Source organism: Etheostoma spectabile, chromosome 7 (assembly GCF_008692095.1).
Source record: "Etheostoma spectabile isolate EspeVRDwgs_2016 chromosome 7, UIUC_Espe_1.0, whole genome shotgun sequence".
Lineage (NCBI taxonomy): Eukaryota > Metazoa > Chordata > Actinopteri > Perciformes > Percidae > Etheostoma > Etheostoma spectabile.
Window position 1 is genome coordinate 10,030,609 of NC_045739.1, and position 18,484 is coordinate 10,049,092.

At 40.9% G+C, this 18,484-nt stretch overlaps 2 protein-coding genes across 7 annotated transcripts in view; one reads left to right on the forward strand and one right to left on the reverse strand.

The window, feature by feature from the left end:
- The window catches only part of lrp1ab (low density lipoprotein receptor-related protein 1Ab), an 87,639-nt gene extending 82,805 nt beyond the window's left edge, over positions 1–4,834 (forward strand). The window contains exons 81-90 of one of the 2 annotated variants that reach the window (XM_032521656.1): positions 170–310; positions 481–654; positions 1,394–1,555; positions 1,764–1,935; positions 2,161–2,262; positions 2,610–2,683; positions 2,762–2,855; positions 2,959–2,997; positions 3,641–3,785; positions 4,596–4,834. In XM_032521656.1, the coding sequence (XP_032377547.1) occupies positions 170–310; positions 481–654; positions 1,394–1,555; positions 1,764–1,935; positions 2,161–2,262; positions 2,610–2,683; positions 2,762–2,855; positions 2,959–2,997; positions 3,641–3,785; positions 4,596–4,733 (1,241 nt within the window). In that variant the 3' untranslated portion in view covers positions 4,734–4,834. The remainder of the gene's footprint in view (positions 1–169; positions 311–480; positions 655–1,393; positions 1,556–1,763; positions 1,936–2,160; positions 2,263–2,609; positions 2,684–2,761; positions 2,856–2,958; positions 2,998–3,640; positions 3,786–4,595) is intronic. The other variant, XM_032521657.1, reaches the window with a different exon arrangement.
- A 652-nt stretch (positions 4,835–5,486) lies between these two features.
- fmnl3 (formin-like 3) overlaps positions 5,487–18,484 on the reverse strand; it is a 33,064-nt gene continuing 20,066 nt past the window's right edge. For 2 of the 5 annotated variants that reach the window (XM_032521662.1, XM_032521658.1), the window contains 17 exons: positions 17,353–17,427; positions 17,115–17,225; positions 16,859–17,008; positions 16,158–16,259; positions 15,574–15,943; positions 14,918–15,010; positions 14,677–14,801; positions 13,864–14,066; positions 13,475–13,778; positions 13,313–13,393; positions 13,053–13,182; positions 12,763–12,923; positions 12,489–12,590; positions 11,394–11,486; positions 11,142–11,265; positions 9,924–10,038; positions 5,487–8,068 (listed from right to left, as the gene is read on the reverse strand). In XM_032521662.1, the coding sequence (XP_032377553.1) occupies positions 9,947–10,038; positions 11,142–11,265; positions 11,394–11,486; positions 12,489–12,590; positions 12,763–12,923; positions 13,053–13,182; positions 13,313–13,393; positions 13,475–13,778; positions 13,864–14,066; positions 14,677–14,801; positions 14,918–15,010; positions 15,574–15,943; positions 16,158–16,259; positions 16,859–17,008; positions 17,115–17,225; positions 17,353–17,427 (2,316 nt within the window). In that variant the 3' untranslated portion in view covers positions 5,487–8,068; positions 9,924–9,946. Of the gene's footprint in view, positions 8,069–9,359; positions 9,404–9,914; positions 10,039–11,141; positions 11,266–11,393; positions 11,487–12,488; positions 12,591–12,762; positions 12,924–13,052; positions 13,183–13,312; positions 13,394–13,474; positions 13,779–13,863; positions 14,067–14,676; positions 14,802–14,917; positions 15,011–15,573; positions 15,944–16,157; positions 16,260–16,858; positions 17,009–17,114; positions 17,226–17,352; positions 17,428–18,484 lie in introns of all 5 variants that reach the window. The other 3 variants (XM_032521661.1, XM_032521659.1, XM_032521660.1) reach the window with 3 other exon arrangements.

The following is an 18,484-nucleotide window of genomic DNA, read 5'->3' on the forward strand; positions in this document are numbered from 1 at the left end:
GTGAGTGTCAAACATACTGTGTCTTGCTGTTCTACACATAGTATACTGTTATTTACATCCTGAAAATCATAAGATGCATATAATTTGAAATTATATAAATTAATACAACTGGGTTTTATATATGTCATGCCGTTTTTCTTATTGGATGTCTTTTGTCTCTCTGCATCAGTGACTAATCCATGTGACAGGAAGAAGTGTGAATGGCTGTGTCTGCTCAGCCCCAGTGGACCTGTATGTACCTGCCCCAACAATTATGTGGCCGACAACGGCACATGCGTGGAGAGACAGAGCCCCACCCAGCCACCATTCTGTAAGTCCGCAGATACAGCACATCGATGTACACTTACAGTTATCTCAGCAGTAGAGCAAAAACCCTACTTTAAGACTCCTGCGTGGTTTTCATCTTGGAGGATTTACATTAAGATGCTGCATACAAAATGTTGGTTCATGATGGAATTGCAACCTCCACCTCCTCCACAGCTCCCCCCTCAGGGCCCTGCGATATTCCGTGTCAGAACGGTGGCAGCTGCTTCCTCAACGCCCGCCAGATAGCCAAGTGTCGCTGCCAGCCCAGCTACACCGGAGAGAGATGTGAGATTAACCAGTGTAGGGACTACTGCAAGAACGGAGGAAAATGCAGTGCTTCTCACACAGGTAAGTGCATGGCAGGAGAGACGGAGCCCAACCCAGCCACCATTCTTTAAGTCTGCAGATGCAGCGCACCAAGCATGATGTCTTTTCCTCATTTAGCAGTTTAGCAAAAAGTAACTTACTTAATATTAAGTTTCTTTCCTTTTCATAAAACATATGTATCAGTATGTCTCAGTTGTGTATATTTCTGTAGAATTCAAAAAGGTAAATTCCCTTTGTACTGATTTTGTCACAGCGTGAGTGGGAATACCACATTCTGTTTGGAGTGTAATAAATACGCACTTCTCCTTGTGGGAAAATGTCTCTAACTAGCAAATTATCAAGTGAAATAAACATGTTACGGCAAATTTGATGTGAAATGATAATTATTTTCTAGTAAGTAATTTATGCCAATGATGGCAGCTGAGCAAAAATGTTTTATTTTTTTCTGAAAATTGTTAGTTCAATTTCAACCTATCTTTTCCATGTCTGTGAAAGTTCTCTGGAGTATTTATTAGTAGCGGTAATTCCATGTCCAAATGCTGCAGCAAAGAGGACATAAGCAGAGGATTTCCAAAAATCACCAACTTTTGTTCTATGCTAGTTCTGCATTTATTTCATCATGTTTAAAATCAGTGTACATTTCTAGTAACCGTAAAGTAAAATTGGCCAAAATTGTAGTTGTATTATAAATACTGTATTATGTATAATATTTGTCTCAAATTCTTTTGATCTCTTTATTCATATCTGACCTGTGTCCCAGGTGCCCCAACCTGCAGATGCCCAAAGGGGTTCACAGGGCCCAACTGTAACCGCTACACTTGTCAGGACTACTGCCTGAACGGAGGCAACTGCTCGGTCAACGTGGGCAACCAGCCAACGTGCAGCTGTCCACCAGAGTACCGGGGAGACCATTGCCAGTACAGTAAGTTGCAGCATTGTCAGATATTGCTACATTGTTAACTGACAAAATCTGTAAATAAAATAAAAAAATAAAAAAATAAAAATGAATTGTTTAAATAAATGATTTGTTATTGTACCGGGGAAGAAAAAAGCCCCAATACTCCCAGAGTCCTATGAACCAACATCTGCATCTATGACAGTTCTTTGCACGTCTTCACTTCTGTCCTCAGCTAATTGTGAGGGGTTCTGTCACAACGGTGGAACCTGCTTACAAACCTCCAACGGCACCAAACTCTGTCTGTGCACCACTCAGTACATCGGACGCCAGTGTGAGCTAGACAAATGTCTGTTCTGCGGAACGGGCAAGTGTTTGACAGCATCCTCAGGCGAGGTTTCCTGCAGGTAGGTGGACTGTGGATAATGTGGACTCTACACAAAAGAAATTGAACTTAGTTTTGTAAATATTCATTAATATAATCTTTATAATCTTACAGGTTACGTTGATTTATAGCACCCATGTTTGATCATTCTGAAACCATGGGCATTAATCCTGCTATATCAGGACTCTGAGGGGATATTATTGAGCAACTTAATTATGTATGTCTGTGTGTCTGTGTGTCTGTGTAGCTGTCCCAACGGTCAGATCCAACCCAGCTGCTATTCCTGTTTGAACTACTGCTCAAATGGACAATGTTCAGTTGACACTCGTACCCTGCTTCCTCAGTGCAAGTAAGATATGACACAAAATCCTCACACTTTCAACTCGCCTACACAGGTTTCAACAATTATTATTTGCACATGGATATTCTGTATGTAAATCAATTGTAAATGAATTATTTAAACATTCAAGATTATAATTTGTAGAAATTATTTATTAGTTTGGATAAATGTTTTAGGAAAAGTGGAAGACATCTTGGTAAATCATTTAGCCTCAAAACCAGAAATACACACACACACACACACACACACACACACACACACACACACACACACACAACACACCACTCACTCTCTCTCTCTCTCTCTCTCTCTCTCTCTCTCTCTCTCTCTCTCTAACTCTCTTATTGTGTATCCAGGTGTCCTGTAGAATGGAGGGGATACAGATGTGAAATTACAGCAGCTTCTTTGGATTCTTCTGCTTCCAGTGGAAGTAAGTCACATCAGTCAGAGAGTGTTGTTAGTAATACATGTTCTTTGGTCCTATTTCACATTATTTGCTCACTCGCAGGTACTGCCTCCGTCGTCATCCCAGTACTTCTGCTGCTGTTACTGGCACTGCTGGTGGTTGGTGCCATCTTGTGGTACAAGCGGAGAATGCGCGGGTGAGTCCTTGTTTCAGAGACTTTAGATTCAAACTCCCATTTTTCATCTGTTCCCTTACATACTATCTTACCTTTTGATAACCATCTATTTCCTGTCTCCCAGGTCTCTATGGCCGGGCAAATCTCGTTCTCAGTGCTCGCGGTAACTTTTAGGGTTACATAATCCATTTGTTGACCCACAGATCCTGTCCCCTCCCTTCCCTAGTATCCAGTCAGATTGGCCATGCTGTTTGTCAATCCATTTGTCCACTTTGTTTTTTCATTGTAAAAATCATGTCCCTGCCTGCCATTTCCTGTTTGCCACCCACGGGGTATCCCACCCAGCAACACAGTGGTGTATTGACTCTTATCTGAAGTAGCTTTGCTGGTGATATATAAGCAATTGAACTGTTTCGTCCTTCTTGCGTATCCATACCATCCCTTGTTTACGTGTGTAAATGTTAGGCTTACAATATGTGCTTGCATAGTAAAATATAATTGTTCATCTATGAAAAATATGTACGTGCTTGCAAACAGCTGAATATTTGCAATGTGAAATTACAGCATTCACATGCTGCAGTATATTCCCTGGGTTTGATCAAATGACCTTTTGTCAAAAGCTCATTTGACAACCTTTAATATATGTTGTTGTGGTTTTGTGAATGGTATGTTGCTGTTGCTGAGTCAGTACTTGGTTTGATACTTTTCAAGCCAATGTGATTGTTTAATTTAAGGTTTATCCCCAAAAATATTTAATTTTAATTTCTTAGAAGATAATACGTTTGTTTATCTTTGTCTCTCTGCAGTGCAAAGGGCTTCCAGCACCACCGAATGACAAATGGAGCCATGAATGTTGAGATCGGGAACCCTGCTTATAAGATCTATGAAGGAGATCCTGATGATGATGCTGGGGAGCTCCTGGATTCGGACTTTGCTTTGGACCCAGACAAGGTAACCGCTAAAAGCACCCTTATATAAATGGTCAGTTCACAGAAAACATATCTTCCCACTTATTCCTCTTAGTGGTAAATAGCCATGTAGATAGTTTGAGTAATATGTTACCAAATTAGAACATTTCTGCATGTGGAATTTCATTTTTGGTAAAAAGTAGTTCCAATGTAAACTGTTCTGAGAGAGGGCTTTTAATTATCCAGAGTAACCAGGACAATGTTTTGGACAGACACACTGCTTTGACCCCTGTTTGTCTTGGGGTGGTATCAGAAATATTGGACTCAAATGTTTCAAACCTGGTGCTAGTAAGACCTGTTACTACCCCTGGAGGTAGAGGTAATAAAATAGAAAAAAGTTAAGTGAACCAATTGAAGTTTATTAAGCTAAGTAAGTAAATAAAAACAAAGTGTTGTAGGGAGGCTCTGCTCTGGCTGAGTCTGCTGGCTGAGTACGGGAGAGAGAGGTGGAGGAAGGGTCTTTTGAAGACTTGTTAAGTGCCACTGATTGATCAGGAGCAATTAATTGGATGGACTTAATGAAACAAAGAACCAGAGCAGACACACATACTATACAACATAATAAACACCATAGGACATATCAAGTCAAATAACAAAGTAAAGCTATCCACAAGGCTTCTAGTGGTTAGAGCAAAAATGTGTGGTGGTTATTTGGGTAAAATGGCAAATACTTTTTTTGTTATTTGAATGACCTTTTTAAGCACAAAATACAGTGAATGCTGCTTTCACATGTAAATAATCTCTGCCTGTCTTGTGTCCTTTGAGTCACCATGTAATTTTCTTTGCTCTGCAGCCCACCAACTTTACCAACCCGGTGTATGCCACCCTGTACATGGGTGCCCACAACAGCCGCAACTCTCTGGCCAGCACAGATGAAAAGAAAGAGCTTCTCTCCCAGGGCGACGAGGACATGAGTGACCCGCTGGCGTAGAGCTTGGCATGAATTGAACTCTGCCAACTTTGCCCGGCCCAAACCAGTGCTGAGCTCTCATCTTATGCCTTTACCAACTGAAAAGAAAAGCAACAAAAAAAGCAAGAACACTGTATAAAATGTAAAAAATGAAGGACTACTTTTTTAAGTGATTGCAGTATTATATTTTGTTCTTTGACGAAAAAAAAATCCTCTGGTGACAAAAAGGAACCATTTTATAGACAGTTATTCAGTTCTTCTTTTAAATTTTGCTCACCTCACAATTCTCCCTCCCTTCTCACGCATATAGCCACTACCTCTGTGCAAATGTAAAAGATACAGGGATACAAATGGCAGTGGAACAATTTTTATTTTTTATTTTTGTATGAATTATAGAGGGGAGGAAAAAAAATATATTGTTCCATCCTAGAAAACGTTGCCAAGTCTTTGTTGTTCATAAAAGAGAGGAGAAATGTCAGTGCTCACTACGAATGCTTCCTGGATGCTGGTTCAGCTCAGTCTTCCACATGATGTGTATGTTTGCTGCTGTAGGTCTAAAGGGAGACTGAGGGTGGCAGAGTACACATGGAGGACTCTGCATCTGTTCTGTTGTCTCAAAGAACTACATTCAAGTGATTGTCTTTTACCTCCTTGCACAGAACTAAAGTTATATATATTTGCATATATATATAAACCTATTAACAACAAGTGTCTTGAAAATATACCCAGGAATACAAACATCAGTAACAAATAGCAGTCTGTACTTTTTAACAGTTTTTTTTAAGTCATTGTATTATTGACATACGTTGAGTCAGCAATGAATGAGTCAATGGCAATGTGCGAGTGTGCTGGATGAAGATGATTGTAACAAAGTCCACATTCCGGGATGAAAAGTCTGGGATGGATGATATCTGTGGCCTTGGTTTAGCCTACTGCAGGACACTCTGGACAGGAGTCGGATTTTGCTCTGAAACCGTTCTAGAAAGTTGGATTTAGGAGTGATGGCAAGCTTCTTTGAATTTTCCGGTCATCACTCAAAAACAATTTGCGGCGAATATTTAGCTGAGAATCGTCGCATTTGGCTTTAGTTCTTTGTCTTTTGATTGTAAATGTCCTTTCAGAAAAGTCCGGGGAGAAAGTTTGATGGTACGTACTTCTGTGCGAGATCAAGGTATTTTTTTGTCTTATTTTCTTTTATTGATTGTATGTAATTACATGGACGTGTAATTTAGGTTAATGTTCATTGTTAAGTGCATTCCCAGGAAGGGGACTGATGAGCTTCTGAATAAGCATTCATTCCTTTGTTAATTTCTTTGCCTTGCTGCTAACACTAACCATCTGTGTCAGTCAAACTGTTGCTCTCTCTGTGTGTCTCACTGCTCTCACTGCTCACCACGCTGCTTTTAACTGAGCTTATTAGCCATAACTTGCCATTTCACTCTGCATGGTGCTCTCACACACCCATCCTAGAGGGAAATTCTGGCTTTTCCCCTCACTTGTTAACAGTATTCATCACTTCTTTTTTTTTTTTTACATCATGCTCTGTTAGATTACTTGACCATGTAAATTAGAACAATCATTTTTCAGTTGGAGAATTTCTTTTGTTGGCAAAAACCCACATGGATATTTGTGGTTCTGATTGTTTTGTTATGATTCTATTTCTTTTTGATATACAAAATTAAATGGATTTTTATAGTAGAAATGTACAGTTGCTCTGTCTGTCATTTGGAGAGATGAGAGGGAAAGCAATCACTTAGTTCAGGCAGGAATACATCAGATGTGAACAAATTTAAAAAAGAAGAAGAAATAAAACGTGTAGTAATCCCTTGTTTTAAAGTTTGCTTCATCAAAGAAAGATCAGTCTTTGTTTTCATACTAGCATAATTCATCGTATTTATTAAACAGGAAGTGTCATCTTCCAGTTAATGGACAATATCATGGATAATTTCTTCTAAAAAGTAAATTTCTTGATTTAAATGTACATTAATATTAATGTCCATGGAAAAAATAGTGTCTCATACAATGTTGAGCCAAATTAAGTAGTGTAAAGCTTTTATGCCAATGTCATGTGAGTTCCAATAGCTGTTAGGAGGAAACACGTAATTTCTATTAATACAGAGAAGACAAAAAAAAGTTTAAAACATAAGGAAGGAACCTCAGGAATGAGAACGTCCTTTGTTCCATCACTTCTTTAGCAGGTTAACATAATCTGGGCCCTTATGCAGCAGTCCATGTGGAATCTTCTTCATTCATTTGTCGCTTCCCAAATGTCACTTAAAGTGTGCGGGAAGTGTTGTCAAAGCATATAACATTCAGTTTTTAATAACTACTTGGACAAGGCACAAAGAAATGTCAATCATGAGCTTAAAGACACTGATGTACTAGAGATGTAAATAAAAAGCGTAATCTTAGAATCATTCCCCTGGCCTTCTAGTTGAAAGACTTTAAAGCTTAAAATGTCAACCTCTGCATATTGTCAGTATTATAAGACTGATGTTATAGAACAATGTAATAAAAAATACAACTGTTTACAAATGAAAGATGTAAAACAAACAAATTATGGCTGACTCATGAGAAATAACACTGTTCACACGCAAGGCACTTTTTAAGCAAAAGGGACATTGGAGAAATTTTGATTTGGCTTGCAGTCCAAAAGAATCAATGGTCTTTCCTCCCAGATACATGCGACTGAAATCTTAATTATCAATATTAAGTGTTGATTGAATGTGTTGACTTGGCTTAAAGTTAGGAAACAGTCCCCAAATGTCTCATGATAATATCAAAGCTTCTCTGTTATTTGGAGTAAGGTTTTGAAAGTCTCTTCAAGGCAAAAATCCCAGCAGCAGAAAAGGCATCTTCCCCCCAGTCTAAGTCCTGCTACGACTGCATAATCTGAGGAAAATAACGGTCTTGGGGAATTAGAGCCACATGCTAGCAGGCGCTTGTTAGTGAAAGCAAAGTTCTTCCTGCTTTTGTGGTCCACCAGTCCTCAACTCACCTCCCCTGTTTTGTAGTCGTTCTCCAACTGGTCTGCTTGGTAACAGAGCAGGGAAAGTCTTGCATTTGCAGTGAGACAGGAGTAACCCATTGTGCTTCTGTAATGATGCCTGCTCACTCAAAGTGGCTGTAAAGGGCTTCCATAAATAAATAAATTACCCAGCTATAACAAGGGCTCTGTCCTGTCCCTCCTTTCAGTCTTTGTGATCTGCAGCCTCAGGGTTGAGATAGACCATCGGGACACAGGGAGGGAGGTTATAGTGGGGAGAGGAGTATAAGTGACCAATAAGTGGTTTAGGGTCTCTTCCAACCGCTCCGGATCAACGCGTCAGCTCGCAGGAAAGGCTGGTTTCGGAGATCTGTGAGTAGGCATGGAGAGAGGGGTGAGAGACGGGGGGCACACAGGTTAGAGGACCCAGAGGTCAATCTGCAAACTTGCTACTACTATTTCCTTTACTTTTGCAGTGCTAAGAGTGTGTTTAAGCCATAAATGTAGAGGACATACACTCAGTTGCAAGTTTATCAGCTATACGTAATCAAGTGACTTGTTTCTATTATATTGCTCTCCCCCCATTTATATGAATGAGGGTAGACTAAACAGAAACAACACTCATGCAATACAGTTCAACAGTGCCACAAACATCCTCCAACATTATCAAACTGAACATTATAAACCTCATGAGTTACTGCTCGACTGTTGCATTAGTTTAAGCTATGCATACCTAATAAACTGGCAACTGAGTATTTGTATATTTCATTCAAACAGTTGTAAAAACTCTGCAAAACGTATGCAGGTAAACTTTGTTTACTGTGTATTAGAAATATAACATTAGCAAATAAGTACATAAACAATACAGACTGAATGACATTCCCATAACCTTGCATTTTAACTTGTAGAAGTGATACACAAAACAGTGAAATTCAAGGCTTTGGGAATGCAGTTATGGTAACTTTGTAAAACTAATAATGCAGCAGTAAAAGTAGTTACAGTACAATGGTCAACAAGCTCTTTCAATTGTTGAGAACAAATAAAGCTTGCTGTGTCAAAAGTAACAGAAAACCTTTCAGCTCTGTAAAATTAATTTGAATATAGACAGTGTTAATCTGACTCTGTGTGTGTGTGTGTGTGTGTGTGTGTGTGTGTGTGTGTGTGTGTGTGTTTTTCTAGAGCCTGTTGACCAAATAGCTGTTCAGCACAGCGCAAATGACAGTTAGCATAGACAAAACATGGCGGACGTTGTTGACAGGTGAGATGTAAATAAACACTGGACAACATGCAACACATAATAGGAGGGGGTGAGGATGATGAGGATGATAATGATCATAAAAGTAATTTAGACTAACCAATGATGTTCTTAAACTATCACAAAGACTTCTTGTTTGAGGCAAAGACCTGGTGGAGAATCTAAGAATTGAATTCATGTTTTAATGGCTGTTGTTGGGGCAATTGATATTGTATTACTGTAACCCGCTTCTTAATTCATCTTCAATAATCTTGTTTACTAACTATAGTGTTTTAAAGCAAATCTCAGTGCTGTGAAGCCTTTTTATGCATCCAAAGCACTAGCCGAAGCAGCTGACATCACTATAGCAGCACACAGGAGCCGGAGGGCCAAGCGGGCCAGGTTTCAGCCAGGCTACCTTCCTTACCCTCTCTTAGGAGTGGGAAATACTGTCATTAATCTTCTTTTCAGCTGGAGGGGGTAGAATGAACAGTGGTGGTTGAGGAAAGAAGAGTCATATGTTAGCCGGAAACCAACACCAAACAAGTTAGTTTCATGGAACAAGGCATCGTTGATAAAACCAGTCAACTAGCCAAACCTCTTTTCTGTATGATTGTTAAATTCAGCTTCATGAAATAAATATGCCATAATAATGCACAGCCTTGTGACATGCATTGCACTCAAGAATGTAATCACAGTCATTGCTAATTGTACTCTCAGTATTTCAACATATTTCTACACAAACAAAAATATGCTGACACGCTGTGCAACTTTTTTTCCCCCATGGAGATCTGCATCAGGCAAAGAGGTTTGGCTGACTCCTATCACCATACGCCTGATAGGAGTCCTCTGAAGTAGAACACAAACAACCAAATGACAGCCCAAGTTAGTTCACAGTGGTTGCAGTGGTGAGGTTGGGGTTGAGTGGGAGATGGGGATCATGCTGCATGCACAGTTGGGTCAGGAAGCGTACGAGAGACACCTGGACAACCTTGCCATTAGGGGGGGGGAGGGCTAGCAGTTGGCGTCGTCACAGATGTTGGCTTCACAGAAGAACCGTGAGCCACGTTTAGCAGTGCGGGCTGTGAAGGGCACGCTCTTCAGTACTGGGGGAGGAGGGTGAGGGAGAGAAAACATGTCACACCTGAGACACTGCCCTTCGGGGAGGTAGGAGGGGGCGGGGAGACCACCTTCAAATTTCTTTCAGAAGACTGTGATAATCCTGCGCTATCCCCCTATTTTGCATTTTTTAAGCAGTATACAGCACACAACATTTGATAACTGGTTAATAACTCAGTAAAATGTAGTTGTGAGCAGATAGAAATCCATGCTGCTGTATAAACAAAATGATACTAAAAACAGCTGTATAAAATGACAAAATATGTCTTCATAGAAGTTATAATTGCTGACAAATACTATACATTAACAGTTAAAATGTCCTTATATCTACATACAACTACATTATGGTGTGTTATAAACCATAACTGTTTGTATACTGCTTAAATGTTGTTAAATAAGGGGACTAGAAGTAATGCGTTATCAGATTAGGATGCACTGCGCATATCTTGGTAAGACCTCAATTGCATAATAAGCTGTTAACAGCTCTGATAGTTAAATTATTAACATTACTTAAAATGACATGAATGCAACATTTATATTATTTACATTTGACGCACTGATTAATCAACGTGACACAAACATTAGTTAACTTATTTGCTATCCTGAGGCTGGAGATACTGATTTTTCTGTCATTAAAATGTCTGACTTTGGCACCTCATATTAGTAGATTCAAGAGAGACTTGCATAATCCCCAACCACTATTTTTCACTACCTTATTTTTCTACAAACAAAAACCTCCATCATAATACTTTGACAAATGCTATAATCACACAAAAGAATCTACACAGTGTTAAAAAAGGATTCTGTACATAAAGATCCTGTATACTAAATGTAATGTACACCTGGAATCAAACTGCCTCAACAGGCTCAACAGCTTTAGTGTAGTACATGTCTAACTAGACAGCAAGTCATGGAATAATAACTAGAGGCTGCTATGTGCTGTGCTCCAGATGTGGTGGTGTCTGGACTACGTAGCACAAGGTGCACTTTAAAGGAGCTGAGCAGTGAATGACCACAGTCATCCTCCACCTTGGACGACCAGGGCTGCTGGCACCCACATGGGGTCTTTTTGGGGTGCTGTCTGGCCCACCTGTGATGATGTCCTCAATAGTGCCATCCTTGCCCTCGTACATGGGCCGGTGGTCTTTGGCTTGCCGCTTGCGCAGCTCTGCGATCAGCTCCTCCTGCTGCTGCCTCTTCTTTTGGGCCTGGACCTGAACCAGCGGAGAAGATATTTGTACTGTTCAATCTGCTGTTTTAACATGCCACAAAGATTTATTTAGCACTGTGTGGAGATCTGATTTGGTTTCATTCAGCTCAATTGCATGTGCTTAGACTGTACCTTGGGGTCCTGCTGTTTAGCCTCCTGAGCAAGTAACTTTTCTCTCATTGCATCCTCCTGTTTTTTCCTTTGTTCGTTTTCTTCCACTGCATCCTGTTGAGAAGAAAAAAACGTGACAAGTCAAGACACTTGTGTGGCCCACACACACACACACACACACACACACACACACACACACACACACACACACACACACACACACACACACACACACCGCTTTTTGAACTTTTAAACTCACAAAACTACTCTTTATACATGCACTGAATGTGCTTTAAAGAAATAGTTCAACATCTTGGGAATTACACATATTCACTTTCTTGCTGAGAGTTAGATGAGAAGATTGATAATTCATATGTATATGCTACATGTGAAGACAGCAGAGAATTAGCTTAGCTTAGCAGAAAGACTGGAGTCTTATACATTAAACCAAGCGGCTGCTGGCTGAAAACGTATATTTAAGTGACAGACAAGAGTAGTTTCGATCTTCTCATCTAACCCTGGCTTCCCAGGCTTATGTCAGAAAGGTAGTGTTTTTGCAAGTTTCAATTAATCAGTTCATTATTTTATGTTACTATTTCAAACCAACTCATCACATTCATTACCAGGTTTTATGTTTCCTGGACCAACCTGGAGTTGAAACAAGCAAATTTCCCAAATGTTGAACTATAACTTTAAGTCACTCATACGCCCTCAGACAGACACACATACACAGAAATCCTTGTGTTGCACATTTCCTTAAGCAGATCTCATAAATCCAGGCTGAGAACAATCTCAGGAAGTGTGCAGTGTGGTGGTGCAGGGCGAGGCTGTCCGGGGGTAAAGAGGATGAGAGACGAAGGAGAGAGGGGACCAGTCGAAATGCTACAGCTGCAGCCCTGGAGTCAGACCCAGCTGGCCTTTCCTGTTATTTGGCCTCGGACTATACGCCACGTCCTGTGGCACAGAGGCAGCCAAAGCACTGCCGTGCTCTTCTCTCACTGAGACTGACAACATCCAAGTCTGAAACCAGGGAACTTCCCATTTGACCAGGAGGGAAAGCTTCACCCTGTCAGGACAGATGTGAAGGAATATATAAAGATTGCTTTGTGTCCTCACCTTGTAGGCCTTTATAAAACGCACAAACACGGGGAAGAACACCGAGGGCGGAGTCGTCTTGGCACTCTCTCCAAAGTAGTTCACCACATTGTTAAAGGCTTCCTAGAATCGGGAAGGACAGTGCCAGAGTAGAAGCAATGTATGTAAACACTGTCAAGTCATGATTGGATGTGTGGTAAAGGTCAGTGAGCTGCTTCTAGGTTAGAGGTTTGCCTCATGTTTATTTTCATTTCTTTTTCCTTTTAGTTTAGGAGGTGAGGACAGTGTTGGATACCTCTGCTGTTTTGGCATCCTTCTGCAGCTTGTCCAGCTGTGTGTCACTGGTCTGGACGAAGCCTTTCAGGACCGAATGGTCATGGAGACTGCACTCTCTCCGGATCAAGTCCATTCCTTTCCCTAGCTCTCGAACATCCAGCAGCACATTTTCCAGAGATACTTTTGCACACAGTCAATAGGGAATATGTTTTATTTACAGCAATACAACATTATGCAAATGTTCTTGTTTAACTGAACATAACTAACATTTCTATTAACATGTCTTCATATACTTTTTTCTGAACTCACCTGCTGCAGCTTTTTCCACAAAGTGCAGTTCGTTGTAAAAGTTGGCCAGTTCAGGGTACTTCTCTTTCAAAATGAGAGCTATGTAATGGAGCAACGTCATCTTTCTGTCTGTAGACTTAGTGTCCAGCAGCTGTGTGACAATAGGAATGAATGACAATATCAGAAAAAGCACTGCACAAATGAACTGTGTGGCATAGTTTTGTGCTGATTTTTGTATATGGCGATAAACTGAACACAAAATTCTACTACTTAATACTCACAAGATCAAGACTTTGTAATTTGAAGCCATAAACGCAGCCTCGCTTGCTGCTGTTCATGTAGTTTCCCAAAGCTAGGATGATCTACAAGTAAAGAATAAATGAAAATGCATAAGCAAAACAAACACTACTGATATAAAATCACCGGTTAAAAACACTTCTTACCTCAAGCACTCTTTTCAACTTTGGTGCGGATTTCACTGAGCCAGAAGCCGCAATGACTGCATTGAGCTGTGGTGTGAGCATGTTGATGTTGTCAGAAAAGTTTCCAACAAAGGTGATGATGTTCATTCTCTGCGTGAGCCTCTCAATCTTGCTGAAAAACAACATGAAGCGATCTTCCTCAGCTAGCTGGTCCAGTGGACGCCGCTCACGCTCGTACTGACGCATCACCTTCACCTCCCCCTCCGTGGGCAAGAAACGCATCAGGCACTCGACAAAGTCGACGGGTAAGGCTTTGAGGTCAAACCTGAGTAAACATAACATATATTAGTAATTTGTTCTATTTTGTCTTTGGTTCAAAAAATATTTCAAGTCCAGTAAAAAATGTCTACTTCTCTATTGCTTTGCAGATCTCTTCTGTGGTCTTGTTTGCCTTTCGCAGTGTGATGGCTAAGTTCTTGGAGCGATTGGCGTCCAAAAGGGTGACTTTGTTTACTGTCTTCTGGGCTACTTTGCTCTTTGTGCAGGAAAGATCCACAACCGGACCCTGGGATCTGGTCTTAAACAGCTCCTCAAACCGCTCCAGATCCAGCTCCTGCACACGAGTAACAGTGTACTTACGTATGTTCTGAATTCACAACAAAGGTCAATCGGCTTCTTACTACATGCCATGGGCTTCTACATGAACACACTATTTTCTGCCAAAGTTAGAATGGTTTTGGACATTTCACATTAGAGATATCTGTAATTTTGTTTTCCTCTGTGCTCTTCTCACTGGTCTGAAGTGGCGCGGCTCAGTTGGAAGTGATGTCATGTATTTCATGCACCATTCAGGCTTTAGCAGAAAAAAAATTTAAGATTTATTTTAAGATTATTTTTTGGCCATTTTAGGCCTTTACTGAAATGGGACAGCTGAAGACATGAAAGGGGAGAGAGAGGGGGAATGACATGCAGCAAAGGGGCACAGGGCAGAGTTGAACCCACAGCTGCTGCATCAAGGAGTAAACCTCTATATGGGCGCCTGTTCTACCAGGTGAGCTACCCAGCAGCCAGGATTTAGCACATTTACCTGAGATTTGGAGTGTAAATAATAAGTTTATGATACATAAGGATGTTAATAACACGTTATCTTTGTTGCTTGTTAAGTCAAATATATCCAATGTTTTCAGGGACTTTTTTTTAGCATGTTTATCTGCTTGATTTACCTCAAGCACACGCTCATCATCAATCTCGTTGAAGACTGTGCCGTTGATCTGATTGGGCTTCAAGGCTGTCCAGTTAAACACAGGCAGGCGGAACTTGGTCTTGATTGGCTTCTTGATTCTGATAGCTGTACTCGAGAATTAAATACAAATGTATAAAAGTGTTATCATTAGTTCCGTTACCTCCAGTGAAAAAAAGGCAAAGAAGTACAGAACAATGATGTCATTTTTTATGGGCTCCTACCTGAGAGACCCACACTCAGGATAACTGATGGAGAAGCATCTGGCAGAGGTGGAGCAAGAGGAGGTGGCGGTGGTGGGACTGGTGCATTGTGATCTGTAATTAATGTATAAGAAAATGTTAAAACATATTTAACTGGAACACTTGAACAAAAGAGTTTTAGGATTTTATTTTCATTTCATTTATCTGTTTGGTGTAATTTTATAAATCCTATGTCATCACTTTAAACTTCTGTGCTTTGTCATCTTTTATTATTCTCTTTATATTGATACATTGGTTCATAATATGGCTGTATTATATGTTTTGTAACCTCTGTGTTTTATGTTCTACACGGTAATCGACTTGTTATTGAGATTGTTATTTTAATCTTAATCCTGATTATATAAAGTTACAAAAACAGCTGAAAACTGCTCTAACAGTTGTTAGTTTTTTTTCTGTGTAACAGACTGCCTGCACTCTCCTACACAAAGGAAACAACTTGCATTTCCCTTTCCTGTCTGGCGTAGAAACACAGTGCTGCAACCCATCACCTGGCTTGGCACGAATGAACAAGGAGGGGAACTGAAAATAGACCTCCTCTGAGGGTTTGTAGTCCAACAAAGTCAACTTTCACATACATGTGTCACCAGACATAATCACTGTGAGTCATGGTCTATCACCTGAGGTAGAGGGAAGAGGAGGAGGAGGCGGTGGAGGTGGTGGAGGAGGTGGAGGTGCTTCACTGGCTGGTGGTAAACTAGTGTCTGGCCCCCCTGGTTCAGTTAATCCAGCTGTTGAACCCAAAGACAGCTGCCTCATGTCACCCAGTGAGATCCCAAGGCCACTACTCCCAACGTCTCCCCCAGCCCCGACACCAAGCGGCTCGATGGCAATGTCTCCATCAGCCTTCTTGTGCAAACGGATGGTGCCTTGCTGCTCGAGCTCCAGGAGCCGCCTCTCGATGTTGAAGTGTCTCTGGAAAGCAGCATCCTTCTCCTTGATCACCCTCCTCAGGGTGGTGACCTGGGTGTTGGTCGACTCGTACGTCTCCTGGACGGCCACCGGGGGGCGATAAAGAGCACAACACAATGACTATGTGCCAAAGAAACATCCTGTTTCCTGCTGACCTAATTTGCTATCACAGCAATTTAGCTATGTGCATTTGAAACAGATCTTTGCTAACACACAGTGAAATGAAGTGAAGTGAAGCCTTTCTGATGCAAGGCAGGCAAAGCAATATTCATCATTACAACTGCCGTCTTACCCGTATTGCATGCAGGTCCTTATCTTTCTGAATGAGCACCTTCTCCAGATCAGCTACTTTCATCATTGTTTCATTCTCAAGCTCCAGCAGCTTCTCCGTCACCTGGGAAAGAAGACAGGGAGAACAACAACAGGGAGATGAGAGGTTGTGAATTCAGGAATTGATCCGCAGCACGGGCATCTTTCCCAGTTCTACTCCCTCCCACTCCCTTTCCTTATACACTGTGCATCATCAATAAGAAATAAGATATACCAAGCAGCATGGCACAGCAAGAGCGTGACACAGCTTTTAGTTTGGAATTTGAAATTACACATGTTGCACAGGAATTCCCAGGGATTCTTCACCCTCATCCTCCCCCATCATTCCTGACCCCCAAGAGCAGGGTTTGTTATGAAATTCCTAGAGTGATGTCAGGGCTGCCCACAATCTTTCTATGAGAAGAAGGTCTTAGCAAAGCAGCGTGGGATATGAAGGCAACTGCCCAGAAAGAATGAGCCAATATGAGAACAATATTAAGCTTGTTTCACGCACAGTATTCTCCAGACACTATTCTGAACCAATTGGGAAATGCAAACACAGAGTAGATTTTTTAATCACCATGAACAAACAGCCAAGTTAAGTACACGGCTGGTGAACCACAACAATCTCATAAACAGGCCCAGAGAGCAGTGTTGGTGGTCCAGACTGGGTGGTGCACTTACATGAGACAGGTGCTCCTCCAGTTCCTCTACCTTCTCCAGAGCTGCATTCTTTGTTTCCGCATCTTCCAGCAGACCACCCACGTCAAACACGTTATCCAGGTAGGCCTGGATCTGCACCGACAGCTTGTCACTCTCTGTATGTTTACATTTCTGACATGAGGGAGAATGAATCAGCATTAGAGATACTCTACACCCACTGTACAAATAGTCTTGAGGATATTTATTTGGACTGCTCATTTTTACCACAGCACCCTACCTCCAGGTAATCATCCAGTCCCAGCTTGGTGAATTCATACTGCAGATGGACTCTGAAGTTCATGTCCTCGACTGAGTGGACCACAATGTTGATGAACTGCATGCAAGCAACCTGGACAACAGACACAGACAGATTTATATACAAATATATTCAATCAAATAGATGGATGGATGGATTGATGGATAAACTGCAAAAATATAAAAGAATACATCCATCCATAATACAGAGCTTATCTCACCATGTAGTCAATGTTTCCCTCTTCACACCGGAAGTAATCCATGAGTCTCTCAAAGCGTTGCTTCTCCTTACACACCTAAAAATGCAAAAGCAAATTCAGTAATGAAGAGGGAGTTTTTTTTTAATAATGATGATTTTAAGTATATTATAAAGTAATTGATTTTAATTTCCGTTGAAATGAGAGAGTAAACATTAAAACTAAACATAGAACAACAAAAAGCCCAACATGCAGAGAATCTGAATGAAAGGTCAAAATGAGTTGTAAAACTTCTTGTCTTTTGCTAAAAATATATCAACTAATTTGGCACTCGGAGGGGTCGTGGTGTACAGCTACTGACAATCCAAACTAAAACATAGTACTAATTGTGGACCTCATCCTTGATTGCTGTGGTTGACTACCATAGGTGGCCTTCTTGAAATATTCCAAAGACCTGTCACCTTGTTTTAATGTATCACCTTTTTTTAAATACCACTGCAGAAATTATGTTTTGACTAGTGGGTTGATTAGCTCTTGCAGCTCTCTGGGGCTTTGAATGCGAGGTAATTGTCTAGTTCCAGTGTTTAGATGACTGTGTATGCAGAAACCGAGTGGCTAAGCAAACCTTTGTGGTCCACTGGCTCCCATCAGGGAGTTGATCCTTATCATTGTTCAAAGTTGGCTCACATCTGGTGTCTTAACGAGACTAATGACCTCAGACCAACGTGGGGCTTTGCTTACACCCTCAGTAGACAAAATCTCCCAGAGTTCCTCCACTTTCACCCCCCTACACTGGTCTTTTTGCCTTCATGCACACTATGGATGTGGCAGATGGCGTCAATTTGGCGTCAGTTTGAGGTTTTAATTCAATCCTCACAGGGGTAGCCATGTATTCCAAACAAATATAAACAGTGCCACTTTAGATGATAATAATTCAAGTTTCATTAAAGCGCCCATATTATGCTTATTTTCAGGTTCATAGTTTCATTTGAGGTTATACCAGAATAGGTTTACATGGTTTAATTTTCAAAAAACACCATATTTGTGTTGTACTGCACATTGCTACAGATCCTTTTTTCACCCTGTGTGTTTAGGTCTCAGTTTTAGCTACCAAGTTGGGATTTTCACGGCAGGATTAGCTGGGAGACTTCTTCTA